At 36.9% G+C, this 18,233-nt stretch overlaps 1 protein-coding gene across 1 annotated transcript in view; it reads right to left on the reverse strand.

Annotated features, from left to right (window-relative positions):
- The window catches only part of ctnnd2a (catenin (cadherin-associated protein), delta 2a), a 142,229-nt gene that overhangs the window by 116,156 nt on the left and 7,840 nt on the right, over positions 1-18,233 (reverse strand). Inside the window, exons 5-9 of the mRNA XM_041968887.1 lie at positions 16,208-16,262; positions 15,887-16,100; positions 15,441-15,558; positions 14,527-14,659; positions 9,386-9,559 (exon numbers count right to left, since the gene is read on the reverse strand). Of these exons, the coding sequence (XP_041824821.1) occupies positions 9,386-9,559; positions 14,527-14,659; positions 15,441-15,558; positions 15,887-16,100; positions 16,208-16,262 (694 nt within the window). The remainder of the gene's footprint in view (positions 1-9,385; positions 9,560-14,526; positions 14,660-15,440; positions 15,559-15,886; positions 16,101-16,207; positions 16,263-18,233) is intronic.

Genomic DNA, 18,233 nt, shown 5'->3' on the forward strand with positions numbered 1-18,233 from the left:
CACTCATAAACACCACAAGCACACAAACACGGATTTCCAAATGTGCAAGTGATTGACATGTACAGAGTATGCATGTTTGTAACACATATCTTTCTAATGCTTGGAGGTAATTTGACAACACACACATAAAACCTTTCCTGGAGTAGCCATGGATGAAGTACTGAGCACTTGCCAAGGCTAACACACGCAGTTTGGATGTGTAGGGGAGTAAGGATTAGTTTCTCCTTCTGTTTATCCCTGGGAGAGCCTCCTGGCCAACACACAGCGCTTGATGTCCCTGAGCTGGAAACTCTGGAAGATCCACATGCAAATACACGTGCACACACTGACAATGTTCTCTCTTGCAAGTTTCAGAATCAGGTGTTCAACACTTTATAGAGTGGAGGCTAGGATGCTTGTTCCTATAAGTCAAAGTGCCATGTCTTTCGCAGAGCATGCCACTTAGACACAGTTAGGACTCCAGGCCAGTGGCTGCTGCCAAATGTTCAGGCTGTGCAGTGAGAATCACAGAGAAATGGGGTTTATTTGTTTCCCTTTTTTTTTTTTTTTACAACTTGGGGTTCTCCTAACCAGGAATGCCCTGACAAATACAATGATGCAAATTAGTCTAGAGTGTCTAAGTTCAGTGAACAGAGAAAAATACATCTGGATGCAACTGGACACAGCTACAAACAATCTGGGTAGTGAAACCTGAAACACGGCTGTATTCATTCTATAAATGGTTTGTACAATTTAGTTTGTAAAATATCTGTTTTGAAATAACTCATAAATTATCTTCAAAATTGTTGATTTATCAAACAGTTAGATGAAAAAAGAAGAAAATCATCTATAACTGGCACTCTGTCACGTAACTTGAGTTACTTACTGATGTTGAAATTGGACAAAAAATGTATGAATGATGACATAAAACCTAATGTGCCATATCTGATGCCTTTAAATTTCTTATATAAAGCTTTCTGGGATTTTTATCATATAGCTGGTGCATGTTAAAGGTCTGCAGCGTTACAAAGCATCCACTATCATATAAGAGTTAGCCTCTCTTGAACTGCAATGGATGCTTCTTTAGTGCTTCGTTGTCTACAGACATCATTAAACATATTTGCATAATGGATATTTGGCACACCCAAAACAGATACTATGTTTTCAACTTTGCTATTTCTAACTTAGAGTTAACCAGTAAAACAGAGACTCTTGCAGCTTGTAACTGAAACAGTATATACAAGCTTATTCTAGTAGACCATAACTTAGGAATTAAGACATGAAGTGTCCTTTTTTTAACCGCTGAGCAGCAATTTCAATGTATTAAAGTTGAAAACAACAATGAGAAGACAACTGGGATACATAGACATAATATGCAAAATATGGAACAATGACAAGTAGATGTTCAATCTGTAATATATAAAACACTTTTTAAAACAATAAATTTCAAAAACCCCTTGATTAAATTTGGAAACAGTCAATGCTTCTTTTGTGCTGACTAAAAATCTGCATGATCTCTGAGGACAAAAATAAATTAATAATTCTTTCAACTGTTATGAATACATTACAGAGACTATGATAATTATGTAAACCAAGATAGGAGAAGTGTGTGTACGTGCATGTCTCTCTTCATGCTTTGTGCTCATATTTGTGGTTACTGGTGTGTGCATGTGCTTATATGTTTTAGTCAGTCTTTACAGGGGGGTGTAGGGTGACTTAAAATTATATTTGGGAAGTGCCATATGCTTTCCCAAAGGAGGAAAAAGTGCAGATCTGTCGAGTAAGTCAGATGTGATGAGCTGGTAATTAGGCTTTTGGAGGTCTCAGCAAAACCTCACTGTAAAGATTGTATGTAGGTTTAAGCCACAGTGTTAAGTCATGTGGATTCAATGTGAACCTCAATACTGTTTAAGTGCAAAAGTTCTGTATGTTAACATAACTCTGAAAACAGACTGCTGCAGAATTTTTTTCTTTGATATTGCTGAAATACACTGCCTGGCCAAAAAAAAAAAAAAAAAAAAAAAAAAACATTGCCACCTGGATATAACTAAGCAAAGGTATTAACCCCCTTTTGGATAATTACTGCATTGGTAATTATCTTTCATTTGGCAACCATTCATATTCATTTTAACCTCAACTGATTCAATGAGTAGCTTTTCATTTCTTAAACAACCATGTGGAAAGACAAATCCTGTGGTCGTGGGAAAGATGTTTGTCTGTTTAAGAACATCTAAGGAGATTGCAAAAACAACTAAAATTGGGTTAAGAACTGTCCAACACATTATAAAAAACTGGAAGGATAATAGAGAACCATTTTCTTCTTCAAGGAAAAATTGTGGTTGGAAAAAAATCCTGAATGACGGTGATCGGCAATCACTTTGATGTTTGGTGAAATCAAATCGAAGAACAACAACAGTAGAACTCAGGACTAAGTTTAATAGTGAAAGTAAGAGCATTTCCACACACACTATGTGAAGAAACTCGTGGGATTAGGACTGAACAGCTGCGTGGACATAAGAAAACAGTGAGGCCAACTGAAGAAAAAGTCTTCAATTTGCTAGGGAACAAAATTGGACTCTAGGCCAATAGAAGAAGGTCATGTGGTCTGATGAGTCCAGATTTACCCTGTTCCAGAGTGATGTGAGAATCAGGGTAAGAAGAGAGGCAGATGAAGCGATGCTGCCATCATGTCTAGTGCCTATTGTACAAGTCTGTAGGGGCAGTCTATGATCTGGGGTTTTTCCGCAGTAATATTATGCAACCAAAGAACGAGGTCAGCTGATACCTGAATATAAACCAATCTCATGTTTCGTCACTGATCACATGACTTGGAAATAAATCTTGTGACATTGCAGAAGCTTATCAAAACAATGCCACAGAGAATGCTGCCATAATCAAAACCAAAGGCAGTCCAATGAACAATTACTGTGTGTGACCTTTATTTTATTTATTTTTTTTATTTTTTTGGTAGCAACTTTTTTTTTTGGCCAAGCAGTGTAGCAGTTTTAACTTACATTTTTTTCCTACAGCTATAATTGGTTTCTTTTTAAGCCCTAGCTTTATTAAACTTATACAAAAACAAGACTTTCAGTGGGGAGTTGGTAGCAGTAGGACAGGATACACCCTGGACAGGTCGTCAGTCTATTAAAGAGCCAACACAGAGGGACAAACAACCATTTACAACCACAGCCATCATCATAATTTACTATATATTTTGTGAAACTTGTACAAACTCACTCTCACATGTATCTGTCATTTTAAGTAGCGCAGCAACAACAGAAGCCTGATGTAGAGTAAGTATGCCTGAACTGCCTCAAATGTCTTCTCCAGTGATGAGCCCTAAAAACACTTATTCTGATTGTGATGACGCATCTTTAAATCAGTTCAGTATGAGTGGGGAAAAACTTTCTTTTGTGTGTGTGTCCATTTATGTGATTTTAAAATGTTGAAATTAATTTCTCTCTTACATGCATATCATTTCATCCACTTTAAAGAAATCAATATGCAAAATAGTATTTAAGAACTGCAAAGAATAACTATGTCCTTATTTTTAAATCCAAAAAAAGCAATAATAGTTATAATAGTCACAATAATAAAATAAAAAGACAAAGAACAGCAAAAACAAAAACAAAAAGTGGGAGAAAACAAAGAGCAGCTGCCACTATATGTTTAGTTTTTGTTTGGATGCACACAAATGTACAAAGCTCAAGTGGCTGCCATTTGTATAACCACATTTATACACAGTAGCATGTGTATCAGATGAAAATGAGTCTTTTCTTCCACTTTTTTCATTTCAGGGATCTGTTGCTCTTTCTATTTAGGTAAAGCCCTGAACTTTTCATGCCTTCTGGACAGAAGATGTATGGTGGAACACACACTCCTACTCTGGGGTCCTTTATGTGTCACTCCTGTCTTTGCCTCTTTCATCTCTTTTCTCCTTTCCCCTCTTTGTTCTGCCTCCCTCTCCCTTATTAGGATGTCAGATTTCATTGCAAAATTAAAGCAGATGATTTTAAAAGGGAGACCAGATTTATTGCTATACTGCAAAACATTCCTAATTTTTCTTTCTTTTTCTCATGTGTGCACAAACACTCTGGTGGGGAGAACCAGCACCATGGGGCTGCTGTAAATTTAAGCAAAAAATAATCCTGCTTTGGAGAAACATCGCAACACACACACACACATATATCCTTGCACTTATGTAAGAGAGCTGATCCCTTGTCCTGGGAACTGCATTTACTTAGTCCAGAAATCTAATGAGGAAGTGGGGGATATTTGTGTAAGAATGTTTTGTTACTTTTAAAATAAAAAGCCCATGTCTATTATTTACAGTGTTTCAGAGCTGAAATGTTGACATATAAATAGACATAAAGGGGACATAAAAGGGAAAACCATGCTCTACATACATCCTCGATTCATTAACCCTGTATTTAAAATCTTCTAAAAGCATATTATCTGTTAAAAAAAACATAGCTATGTTTTTTTAATCTGGTTCGTCTATGTTTCATTATGAACTAATGGTTACTGACTGTTGAAGATTTGGTCCCTGGCTCTTCTGGAGAGAAAGTTAAAAATATATAAACATCCCTTATCAATACCAGTTGCTCAAGCTTGTTAGTAAAGGCACCTGACAGATAACAGTATCACTGAAACCACCCATTTTTACTGTTGCTGCCTGAGCTATTGCAGGTCTAATGTGAAGCTATTAAAGAGAAAAGGAGCCACATCCATTCAGGGATGCTGTTATTCCCAGTGGTCAGAGTCATTAATAGCTTCCATGACATGAGGAGAGGATGTACAAAGGCAATGAAAGAGCGAACAAAGAGGGAGGAAGAAAAAGATGGAAAACAACAATGGGGGGTAAAAATACGTTTGAAATAAGAATGAGAGCATGGGAGAAGAAAATCATCAGAAGCAGTAACAAAAAAAAAAAAAAAAGACAAAAAAAAGACAAAAAAAATGAAAGCAAAGCACAGAAAGTGTTACTGAAAAAAAAAAAAAAGAAAAACATCACTTGCACTGTAATGCATGCAAATCATTTGAATGAATGTGTGCATTAGAGACACTGTGGCCAAGCAGGAATTATCGCTCAAAATAGGCCATATTAACCTGCAGTCCTCTGGGGCCCTGGCCTGGTTTCATCTAAGAAAAAAATACACGCGTTACTGCCTACACACATGCATGGTACAGAATCACAGTGAGACACGATGATGCTACAGTTTGTATGTGCAGGGAATTAATAACTGTGTATGTGCTGTGTAGTTATGGGAAAAAAAAAATAGAAACATCCAACAAGAAGGGTGTATGCACATGAGAGATGTTTTGGGGGGTTACAAACACTGACAGAGCAGATATTCTACAGCAACTTTTCCTTTGGCTCTTTCTCAAATGTATTTGGATTGCAGTGGCAGCAGAATTTATAAAATTACAAGTACAGACAACTGAAGAGAAGGTGAATGATGCTAATGGGACCCGTGATACCTTAACATATAAATAACATAACTATTTTTTAAGCTTAGCCTGAATTGTTAAGAGTGTTGTCTTCTTCAGACAATAATAATGTTTGTTTATTAGTGTGGCTAGATGGAAGAAGGCGAAACGCTGCAGTGATGCAATAAAAAATCTTTGACCAAAAGCACAACCGTGAAAATCTGATTTTTTACAAAATTATGAAACAGTATGCACATTTTGCCTCAATAAAATTCAATAGAATTAAAGAAAAGATTGAGCACAGTAGAAAAACACTGCATAAAAACATCAATTAGAAGGGGGTGGGGACCACAATATACGTGAATTGTTATAAGTTATAACTAACTATTAATAATTAGTTACCAGATAACTGGCAGGACATAGCTGTAGATCAGTTCCTTGTGCAATTAGAAGTGATGGAATAGAGTATCTAGTGGAACGTGAACTGCCACAAAAGACCCCTGACCAAACATCCTTTTTGAAAGAGTTAGACATAGTGTTAGTCTTTAGGCTGGTAAACATTCTTTTCTGTGATGATGTGCATTAAAGACTTGCCTGTTGAAGCTAAGAGGCATATTAATTCCAATTCTTGCATTTTACTGCCCATGTTTAAACATTACATCTAAACTGAATCATGATGGTTTCTTAAGCCTGGTACACACACAACGACATTTAGGCTGTTTTTGTCCCGATTTTGCCTCTTCCCGACCTCAGACGGCAAACGCCCGATCATCGTGAGATTTCCCTGTCCAACCATCATTTGGTCTGTTGTGTGTTACAAGCCAATTTGTCCCGATAATCTGCTCTGAAACGGGTCGTAGCCGACAATTGGGAACATTGAACATGTTTAATATTTCAGTGCCGATTTCTGAAGAACGCCGACAACTCGTGCATTGTGACTGCGTGGGTGGTGACGTGGCAAGGAATGTAGCCAATCAGAGAGCGAGCTGGCTGGGGAGCAAGGAAGTAAATAAAGTCTGTGTTCACGCCGTCTCCAGTCTGTTATTTTTTTCAGTTCTGGCTTTTTCTATTAACAATAGTCCCAAGACCACCATCATTCCCTCGTCCCTCATCCTTTATATCCCCTTCCATGCTGTGTGTTGTGTTTTTCGATTGTTATTATGTTTCTTCTTCTTGTTTTTTGCCGGCTGTTGCTATGGTTCTTCTTCTACGTTTCAATGTTTGTCCGGCACGGAGGATTAGAGTTAGAGTTAGAGTGTGAGGTCTTGACCAGATAAAAAATCTCACAAGATTAAAAAAAATTATAGTTATGTGTGTACCAGGCTTTAAGTTCAGCACTATATCAAATTAATCTGGTTTTTGAGTCCAAGTTTTAGTGTAGTCTAGGGGTTTTGAGCTATGAATGATTTCACGAATGGTCAACTCTCAGCAATTTAAACACCAAAAGGTGGCATCATGGTGGTTCTGCAGTCTATGCACCTTATGATTTCTATAACCCTGGCCCCACCCGTATCTGTTAAACTTGCTTCTTCTTTGGCTTCTTATTTACTATGTGTTCCTATTTTTTCACCTGTCTCTCTGTCCTAAACTGGGTCAGCAAACAGTGAGAATGAAAAAATAAAAGAGCATGTACAATTAGGTGTCACTTAAATAGCGACTCTTGTATCATGCAGCTAATCATAGTTAAGTGTTCAGCTAAGTAACGTGATGCCCTGTGCTCTAAATTAAGACTGCAAGCTTCATTTGACTGCCTAGTTTAAACTGGTCTTAAATTAGACCAACACTGTGCACCACATAAAGACACACTGACTTCAACTTGGCAATTTTTGATGTTTAATACCCACACAAACGTCTCCCTTCTCTTTCCAGCAAAGGAATGACTTATAGCATTAATTACATTGATCCATGCCAGCTTAATGAACCAATAATGTGAGCTTGTCATTGCCAAGAAAAGGCACTATGACATAATTAATGACTTACCGCTCACTATGTCAGCACAGCCCTTATCAGTTCATTATGTACCATCACTCAGTGCATTATGAATCCTTATTAGACAACCCTTTTATTCACTGCACACTCTATTCACATGACTTTTAAACATGCTGCTTTAAGGCCAGTTCAATGGCACAGTGAGTCCAAGGTGCTGCTTGTTTCTGGTCAGTTGATTTCCCACTGCACACAAAGCAAAAACCGCATAAAACATGGAGAAAGTTCAAGCTGATACACTCTGAGAGGGAATATAGTTTCAACAACACGAGGCAATCAATTTAAACGCTATCATGGAAGTGTGCTGAAACCTCAAGTGTTACAATTAAATGCACACAGTCTAATCTGCAGTCTATAGATTTTTGTAGCTACAGTACAAAATGTCTTTGTGAGTTTTCTTACTCCAATCTATTGAAACTGCAAACACAAGCTGCAATAAATTATAGATAATACTGGATCCTTTTTGTACACTTCTAGAGCCCATTTGTTTAATTCATTCCTGCCTGCAAAGAAAATGATATTGCTGAACAGTATGAAATGCTCTGAATTTTACAGATAGTACTTAAAGCAATAGCCTACAAGACCATGAGCAAGCTCAATGACCTAACTCTGAGATGTGCTTCGAAAAGCTATGCTCTGAGCTTAATAGCAAATCTCACATTACCTTTAACTAAGTCAACCTGATCAACTCAAACACTGGTGTAGGGTGGTATATTTACTTCTATGATTTTGACCCAAATGCTAATGATCGCTATTAAAGCTTAGGCTGGTTAATGACACAGAGGAAGCTGCGAATGTGGCGTGACCAACTTGGGTGTTTTTATACGAGTATGATACCATAATGGGATTAACATGCCGTACCTAAACCCACATTGAGATAAGCTCATTGAGTCCCTATTAAAAATACACAGCTGGCAACAATGGAGTTGCAGAGGGGGCTTCTTCACTGTAAATAAAATAAATAAATACACATAGAATGTGTATTTCTAAATAACAAAAGATTAGTTAATTATATTTTAAACAGTCTTTATTCCTTATTGTGTCCTTTCTTAAATTCAGTGTTGGCTGGAGTTCATAGAAAAGTAGAGGAAATGTATCTGAAACAGTAATAAAAACCTTTAATATTCATTCATTCATCCTCTGTACCGCTTGTTCCATTATGGGTCGCGGGTAAGCTGGAGCCTATCCTAGCATTAACATGTGAGAGGCAGGGTACACCCTGGACAGGTCACCAGTCCATCGCAGGGCCAACACATAGGGGACAAACAACCATTCACTCGCATATACTCATAGGGAGAATTTAGAGTAATCAATTAACCTAACATGCATGTCTTTGGACAGTGGGAGGAAGCCGGAGTACCCGGACAGAACCCACGCATACACGGGGAGAACATGCAAACTCCTTTAATATTCAACTTCCAGAAAAGAATACAGTCCTGATGATGTCCTGCTTCATACTTTGTTGCATGTATTGGACAAAGAACGTAGGTAGTGTCAGTTAAGATGAAGTGAGTGTGTTTTAGGCTAATATGGGAGGCTGTTGTCAATCTGACTTAGAAACATCTGTTTAAAGTGTTACCATCAATAATTAATCACAACACATTCACCACAATCAGTTTCTGAAAGTAACCAGCGCCATTTTTATAACTAATAAAAACTAACAAACAAACATGTGAATCCAAGACCAGTGGTCTTAACAAAACTGTTGAATTTTATTCAAAAAGTATTAGATAAAATGACAATAGCGTGTTCAGGTTTAGAACACATCCTGTGTCTTCTCATCCATCAGCTCCAGTGTTGTTTGCATACAGGCAGATGTTAATCTGCTGTATATTATTCTGTCAGTAGGAAAAGTAAGTCTCACACTGAACTTTCACATCTTAAAATGCAAAAGCTGCAAAAGCCTTTGAATGCAGGTAGTATAATGTTATTTACATGATACTAAAATGAAGCCGCATTGCTTCTGTCTGATTTGCAATGAGTGATTTACCTGTGTTGTTACGATAGGGGCCTGTGTCTGGTCCCTGGCTCTGACTAAGGCTCCTCATGGGGCCCTTGTTGTGGTAGACACGCTCCTCATAGATGGGATCTATGTGGCGCTCTGGGGACCCCAAGGGTCGAAGGGGTTCTTGACTGTGCTGACTACTGTAGGAGCCACGGGAACCTGGGCAAAAAAGAGGAAAAAAGGGGGAGATGTAACAGAGGATTAATGACAGAAGACAAAGAACAGCGGTAGAAGCATCAAAGATTTAAATCACAGAGGAAGATAAAAGAAATAACCACAAATTAATCAAAAAATGTAAGAACATAATTTCAAATTCTGAGGATCAAATGTGGAAATGATGAGTAAGAAGTGATAATAAAAAAATGATAATGATAAATTATAATAAATAACAGTAACTAGAGAAAAACGTGAAACCAACAACCCATTTGTCCATTTTTACCCTGCTCCTTTGTTTTGCTGATGTACAGTGAAAAGTTAAGGAAGATGTGGTGTGTGTCTGTGTGGTTGGTGGGTAACAGAGTTAGAGCTTCACTAAATCAAAAGCTCATAAAATAAATGAACAGAAACAGAGACATACAGCAGCAAATGTGATAGGAAGGAATCCACAGAGATTGAGAGAGACAGAAATAAAGCGAACGATGTCTCTGTTTTTCATTTTTTAATCTCCATGGAGCACATTGCTATTCGTCAGCTGTAAGATAATGAGATGCAGTGTCCCCCTGCTTGCTGCATGTTTGGCACGAATCCCACAGACATGGGGTTAGGAAAAAATTGACAGCAGACATTTGTTCACAACACAGTAGAACAAATGTAAGGCAGGGGCCTCCCTCTGAGAGCACAAAAATTAAAATCAAGAAAGGGTAAAAAAAGGGGGTCACTCAGGGAATATATAAACAAGTCAGAAGGGCATCACTGAGGGGATAGAAGATAAAGTAAGAACACACACACACACACAAATATATATATTTGCAGAATTAGAAAGCTATGAATGACTGAGAGTGAGAGAGATGACCCAGTGGAACTAATGTCTTATCATATCAGATTAGGTCTCAGTGGACTGCAAATTGTGTGTCAAGAATTTTCCAGAGGATGAAGGGCCAGTACTCCAAGATCCAAATCTCCGTGTAAAGACACCATCAATTTAACACAGTCTAAACCACTCAACCTGTCATATCATTTCAGGAATCAATGCACAGGAGGCACACTGCCACCGCAGTAGAATGAAACACTGTACATACAATTGTAGCCATTCCATTTTCTTTTTGCCCAACAAAACAGACAAGTATTTTAAAGATGAATCCCTATGAACACTCAAACAGAAATATGTAGGGGGGATTATCCTGAATCCTCTTTTCTGAACTGAATGTGTAGTAAAATGGCACAGGACAAAAGCTTATGAGCACATTCTAGGCTACACTAAAGTAAAAGATAAACCAACAATTTTCTTTCATGGTGCCTCTTTTAGGTTAAGAAAACAACAAGGATGCTTTCAGCAAATTGAATTAAAGGGCCTGTAAACCTTAAAAGACAAAATAAAAGGTTACACTGCATCCATCACACTACCAGCCAGATGTAACTAGACAGGGATCACAAACAGAAAGTTAAAGATAGAGAGAGTAAAAAAGGGTTGCAGAAATGAAATGAATTCAGAGACAGATTAAAAAGAAGCAGGAAAGAGTCAGAGATGGTCAGAATATGCATGAAGGAGTACTAATTAGAGTCATGGACACACCCATTAATGGCATGAGTCATCCCAGCTCTTTCACTTCCTCTCATGCCTTTCATCTTTAAAGTCTTAGTGAGTTGGTTTTATTTCGTTATTCATTTATTTTTTGTCTCACAAGGGCCCGCTTGTGGAAGTACTGACCTCCTTCTTTCAAAGGGAAGGGAACTTAAAAAAGAGAAGATGAAATGATGCAGAGAGAGAGGGAAAAAAAAGAAAGATTCCCTCCCAGAACGTTTCACTCAGTAAAATATTTAAAAAGGATAACAACATATAAAAACCAGCTGTGCTCCCTTAATGCCTCGGGGCTCTGTTTATGTGGTTAAAAAGAAAGAAAACTATCACCAACAACCACAGTCAGTGAAAGTAAGATAAAGGTAATTATCGTATTTTATGTTTTTTATGAAACTGTTAAGGGCAGTGTCTAAGGCTTCAAGGTTGACCAGCAAATATCACACATTTAGTAAAATTATTTACTGATAACCTGTAATTATCTTTAATTGGTAAAATATCTTAGCCATTCACTTTCTTCAGGTAGATATTGCTTTCATGATATATTATGATAATATTTTATGCCATGACCAATGTTACTAAGGCCCTTTGTGCAAAGAGCACAAAGAATAATTATAATTTTTTTTCATTAGGTAAATTCTATTTTTATGCAGCTTAAAGCCACTGTAGAGCTGGTGCTGAAAAGCTGAGTGCCTCTCCAAACAAACTTCTCAGATGAACTCCGGTGTGATTTTTCAAAAAAAGATGTAACCCACTGGGAGTACACAATTCACTGCATACATTTTTGGCTTCTGGAATGCAAAGTAAATATCATTTTGTATTTTCAGTCTTAGATTACTTTTAATTGCCCTGATATCATCACTTGCACCATAATAGTCCAAGCACATGAACACAAAATCTGATAATGGTTGGTTCTATGTGTGCTAATTATAGGGACACAGTGTAATCTGTTTTCCTTTGGGATGGTTTCAGGCTCACTTTTCTTATTTTCTTTTTTTTAACCTTCACTTATGTATTCGGGAGAGATGAAACCTGATGTACTGCTTCAAGATCCCAATGATGTCAGACGGGTAAAGCTTGAATGTCATGATCTTCATCAATTTAGCTCCAGGTTTAAATCACTGATCAATTAAACAAACATTTCTCCAGACCTTCATTTCTGTTGCATGAAGGGGTTAAAAAAAGAAAATTGATAACACAGATACCAATGTGATCCATCAGTGCCATACAAAAAAGTGGAGCTCCTACCTACAGAAAACTCATATCCATTAATGAATTAGAAGGAAGTGGGGGGGGGGGGGGGGGGGGGGGGGGGGGGGGGGGACATGAAGAGCCCTTCCAGGGTTTCAAAAACCTTAAACAGTGATACTAATAATAAGAAAATATCAACTAAGATATTACACTACAACACTATTTTTGACTTGATGTTGACATTCAGCCAAATCAGTTCTTAAAAGCTCATACAATAGGCCACTGAGCAGTAAATCTAGAACTTTTTAATTAGCAGCAACTCAAATACAACTTACTTCTTTTTGCTTTAAAGCAGGCCATATAATCAAGCACCTGATGAAGCCCAAGTCAAAATGTTAAAGTGCAAAATTATTAATTCCACAGAGTCAATCAAGAAAACTACTCTGCATCTGAAACCTGGAAATAATTCTGATGTTATGTCACAATTTAATATGGTAGATTTAAAGTCCTACAAGAAATAGTTTAAGACATTTTTCCCAATTCACTAAAGATAGTTGCTATTAAGCCACTCCTAAAGAAAAGGACTCTAGACACCTCTATAATGAACAACTATAGACCTGTCTCTAACCTCTCTTTTATTTCCAAGATTATTGAGAAAGTTGTATTTCACCAGCTTAATGACTTTTTAAATGAAAGTGGAAATCTTGATAAATTTCAGTCCGGCTTCCGACCTCATCACAGCACTGAAACAGCTTTGGTTGAAGTGTTAAATGACATTAGGTTGAATACTGATTCTGGTCAAGTATCAGTTCTGGTTCTGTTGGATCTCAGTGCTGCGTTTGATACTGTAGATCACAGAATCCTGTTGCACAGGCTGGAAAACTGGGTTGGACTTTCTTGAGCGGTCCTTAACTGGTTCAGATCCTATTTAGAAGGCCAAAGTTATTTAGTTACGATCGGCAGCTATGAACCTGAGTGAGTGGCCATGACTTGTGGAGTCCCCCAGGGGTCAGTCCTTGGACCTCTTCTGTTCAACTGTTAATAATTTTAATGTAGTTTATGATTTAATTGTGATTTTTGCTATTTGTTGCTGCCTTTTACTACTTCTGAATGCTTTCTTTGCAACATCTGTAATGCTCTAAACGCTTTATTAAAAGCACTTTAAATTGTCTTGTACATGAAATGTGCTATACAAATTAAAAGTGTCTTGCTTTGCCTAAAGATGCACTCATTGACTTTGATAAAAACAGAGGGAAAAAAGCTGTTTGCAAGGTATACTTTGCCAAACTCCCCAATAAGTGTTTTCAGTTTTCAGTCTTCAATCTCCTCACATGCTGAATTGAGTGATGCAATGGAAATCAATAGATACATGGTAAAGGTCAGGGAACATTGCTTGTAAAGGTGTAAATATTAGTCAATACATGGTTACAGGTTGGCATCACATTGTGTAAATGTATTTTCAGAAAATAAAGATGTTTGAATATAAACTTGCATTGTTATGGCATCTACACCAATTAGTAAAATGACATTGCTCTATAGTCAGGGACATTCAAGATCAAACACAAGCCTCGCCTTCAAAATAATTAATGATGCATCGATTCATAGCAAAGCATGAAGAGACTGAGTTTCTAATATATCTTAGATTTCTTTCAGTTGATTAAGAATATCATGATTTGCCAGCCATTTGTAATAAAATTATCTTGTAGCTTTCCTTTACACACTCTCCCTTCCTGAATGTGTTACATCACACCTGTCGCATCAAAATTTAATGGCATAATGGGCAATGAACTGTAACACAAACCCTGCTTAGTAGATATGCATGAATTCATTTAAATACTCTTCTTCCCAAATTTTATGCTCTGAATAGCTTCCGTAAATAAATATGCAGCAGGGCAAGGCACGCTGTGTACACCTTTCACCTACTAACAATGCAACCCATTAGGAAATACTGACAAAAACAGAGCTGAGAGCAAAAACAGCAAATTTGCCCAATACTGTAAATAGTCCTAAAATATACACTATAACACACTGATGAACTTATTCCAAGACTGCCAAAATCAACAGCCTAAAATTCAAATTTGACATTTATCTGGATGACCAATTATATTATAATATTATAATAATTATAATAATTTGAATTTAAATTTAAATGGTAATTGCACAAAATAAGACACAACAACAATAAATGTAAATCTCCCACCTGCAAGACTTCCAGGCCTCTGCAATGTAGCGGTAGCGTAAAGCTCGTGGGAGATCTTGTACTGGTCAGAGGCGTGGTGAGCTGCCAGTCGTTTGGGAGACAGTGTGGCATAGCTCCCTATGCCTGAACTCATCTGCAAAAACAACCCATTTTGGTTAGCCATGTTTGAGACTTTGAATGGGATCAAGCAATAAATATGATTAAGTTCACATGCTGGTCTTTTTTTTTTTTTTATTAGTTTGAGTTGGCAGCTGAATATGTAAATGCTTCTATTCTCATTTGGGCATTTTAAATAAACAGCTTTTGTCCATTTCCATTGCATTCTTTTAAATATGCTTTTCTTGTAAATATCCCAATTATAACAGAATGGTCCAAATCACCATGGAAAACCAGTTGAAAAATACATGGTACATTAAGATAAATGTTATAGAATAATAAAGCAAATGTCTCAAGCAAAGTTTAAGTAATGTATAGAAAAATCTAAATTTGGACAGACTTTTTTTTTACAAGCATTCAATAATTATAAGTATTGCTTATTTGAAGAACTAAAAGAGACATGTATGGATTTTTTTTTTATAACAATAAATAGTATCTACTGTAGTCAGTCCATTTCTAAAGAATCTGTGTCAAGTTATGCTGAGAAATCCATAGTAGACAGGATGTCAGACACAGAAAGGTCAGTTTTAATAAAGAAATAACTCGCAGCACAACCCACATCATGATATCAAATATCATAACTGATGACATCTTCTCATTGTGATCATTTTTATTTTGGTGCTAAATGATGCTTAATTTCTCTAAATGATCAGAAAAGGTGTATTAACAAACTCAGGAAAAGAACACATGTTTCTGAAGTGTCCTGCAGACTTTACATCTGTGTGAAAAGGACTTTTGCATGGAGTAGCTTCCAGTACCTGGTGAAGAGGGGATGATGATGAACTGGCCCCTCCTCCTGTTGCCGTTGAGTTGGGTGGAGATGCTATCCTTAGGGGAGAACCACCCCCTCCTCCTGTTGTCACAGCAACGGTAGTACTGAAGAAAAAAAAAGGACCAAGGAACAGACTAACATTTAATTTTATCTATAAAAACTTTACATGCCTCCTGTGTCGCATATAGTGTACACTTGCATATTTTGTTCAGTGTATGTAGGCATAGATTAGAGGACTATAAACTGATAGAGATAAAGGTAATTGTCTCTTCCCATTATGTTCTGTTCTTTTTCTTTCTGTTGTAGCCTTTTATCATTTATTTATTTTACACAAGCCACCTGTTAGACCTGTAAGCGAACCCATTGTATTGTTTATCAGCATCAACATCAAAACAATCCAATATTTTTGTCACGAAAGCTGTGGTTTTCTACCTGTATGATTTTGCAAGTCGATTTGCAGGAGACTGTTTGCTGGGAGAGGAGGAGGAAGATGAAGGCAGGCGTTGAGTGGTAGAGTACCCTTGTGTGTCAGAGGCTGATCCCAAGCGTTGGTGTTTACTTGGGGAACCGGACCCTGAGCCTCCTCCTCCAGACAGAGGGGAACTGACACGTTGGGAGGGTAAGGTGGAGCTGGAGTAGTAGATACCTAAAAAAAATTAAGGGAAGGCTGTTTGCTCATGTCATTTCTTTGTCAATAAATTTGTAAAAAAAAAAACACACACAACTGCAGTAGAGACAAAGGTGGGCATTTACCTGACCCTGCCCCAGATTGTGATTGTTGCTGCTGGGCGGCACGACTGGATGTCACCTGAGGGAAGAAAGATAACATAGCACATTAGACAAGGAGAGCCAAAACAGGGGGAAAAAATAATCAGCTGAGCCAATAACTGGTTGGGAAAGTACAAGTTGGGAATATAATATGGAAAAGAAAAGATTTATGGCAAATAAGATAAAACACCAGTGTTCATCAAAAAGTTTTATACAGAGTGAGATCAGTTTTAAATCAAGCTTAAGGAGCTAGTAATGACATATCTACAGAAATTGGAGAGCTAATTCAAACAGACTTATAGAAGACGACCACTATCTGATCTCAAATGACTGAAATCATTCCTTATAAAGCTTTTGTTGCACCAGTTACTCAAAAATGTAGGTCATAGAGTTTGAGAGTATTAATACTTATCATCTGTTATACCATGAATACCAATATTCTTTTGTTAAGTTACTCAAATTTAATTTGTCTGCAGGAAATAATCAAAACCCCCACTTTGTGAGACACTAGTCTTGTCTTGAACCAAGCAAAATTTGAGGTGAGACAGTGAAAGGATGTGCATCTTTTTTTGAATTATTATAAACATATATATATATATATATATATATATATATATATAAATAAAATAAAATAAAAAACATATGTAAGCTTTCTACTGAGTCTCATATAGTTTGAAGTTGATGTTTGATCTGCGGGATTAGTTCAAATATACACTATAGCCTATTCAGTACATTGCCACATTATGCAAATACAGAGTTACGGAGTCACCTTGTAGCACTGTCATTACTGAAACATTATCCTGCTAAACTTAGATAAATCAATGTCTGCCTATTATAGCTTATTTCATGAGAGACACCAATTCAAAGAGCCATATGTATATTACTTTGCAAATACATATGATACCCAGTAATGAGTGGATCTGATATTAAACCATTGTATCATGTATGCATACACTCTGGGTTTGTGTTACAAAGCCATGTTTGTGACTGCTTTCAGGTGTTAATATCTGCAGCTGCTCTATTGTGCAGACACCCTTTGGTAGGAAAAAAAGCATGCCTGCTCAGCAGATCTTCCTGAGATAAATATAGCAGCATGCATATGCACACAGGCTCCCATTATGTTTCCAGTGGATGCTTCTGGTTAAATTTCCTGCAATGAGCCAGAATGTGTCTTAAAAAGACAACAAACCATTGGTTCCAGAACTGCCTTTTTTGGAGTTGGGTCATGGAAACTGATTTATATGAAGCTGTGTGAAACTATTCTTTCTAAAAAATGTCTAATTTATGGAAGCAAACAAGCAAAGACGAGACATAAAAACTGAAAGACAGGTAAACTGCTAGAAGCTATGAAGACTGCAACCTTTTAACTGCTCTTGAATAATATTGTGCCCATTCTGTTAATTAGGATACAAAAATATGCCTTTTCTTTGCTAATACAATTTAGTGAAATTGCAAATTTTCATTTTAAGTTGTGCACGTGTAAATAAGTTTAAAAGATATATTTATTGGAATCCATCCTCTCATTTTTTCTGACGTCAGTTAATAAGTCATTATTTATATAACAACCCTTTTCAATCTAACACAAGCATTTAAGTCTTACGTGATGGAAAAGATTAATTGAATTCAGCAACACCTCAGCCATTTGACTGCAGGCTTTTGATAGCTCAGATTTGTAAAAGATGTTTAGTACAGTCTGTTAGTATAGATCGATATAAGTGAATGGTTTGCCAAATGTGTCAAAGAGCCAGAAAAAGATCTCAATGGGGATGTGAATCTATATCCAGAGAAGTGTAAAAGCAGCTTGATAAGTCTCCCGAGTCAGTTAACAAACAGGGAGATCTATGGCTAATTAAATAAAGAATCCTATTAATGATTTATGTCATCTTGTTTGTGTTTGAAACTGCTTAAAACTACAGATTTGATCAAGAAGCATAGTGACTCATGGAGTCAGAACTAATAGGTGAATGGATATATAAGTAAATTGACATGTAAATAAATAATAAGTAGAAGA

The sequence above is a fragment of the Melanotaenia boesemani genome, chromosome 18, assembly GCF_017639745.1.
Source record: "Melanotaenia boesemani isolate fMelBoe1 chromosome 18, fMelBoe1.pri, whole genome shotgun sequence".
NCBI lineage: Eukaryota > Metazoa > Chordata > Actinopteri > Atheriniformes > Melanotaeniidae > Melanotaenia > Melanotaenia boesemani.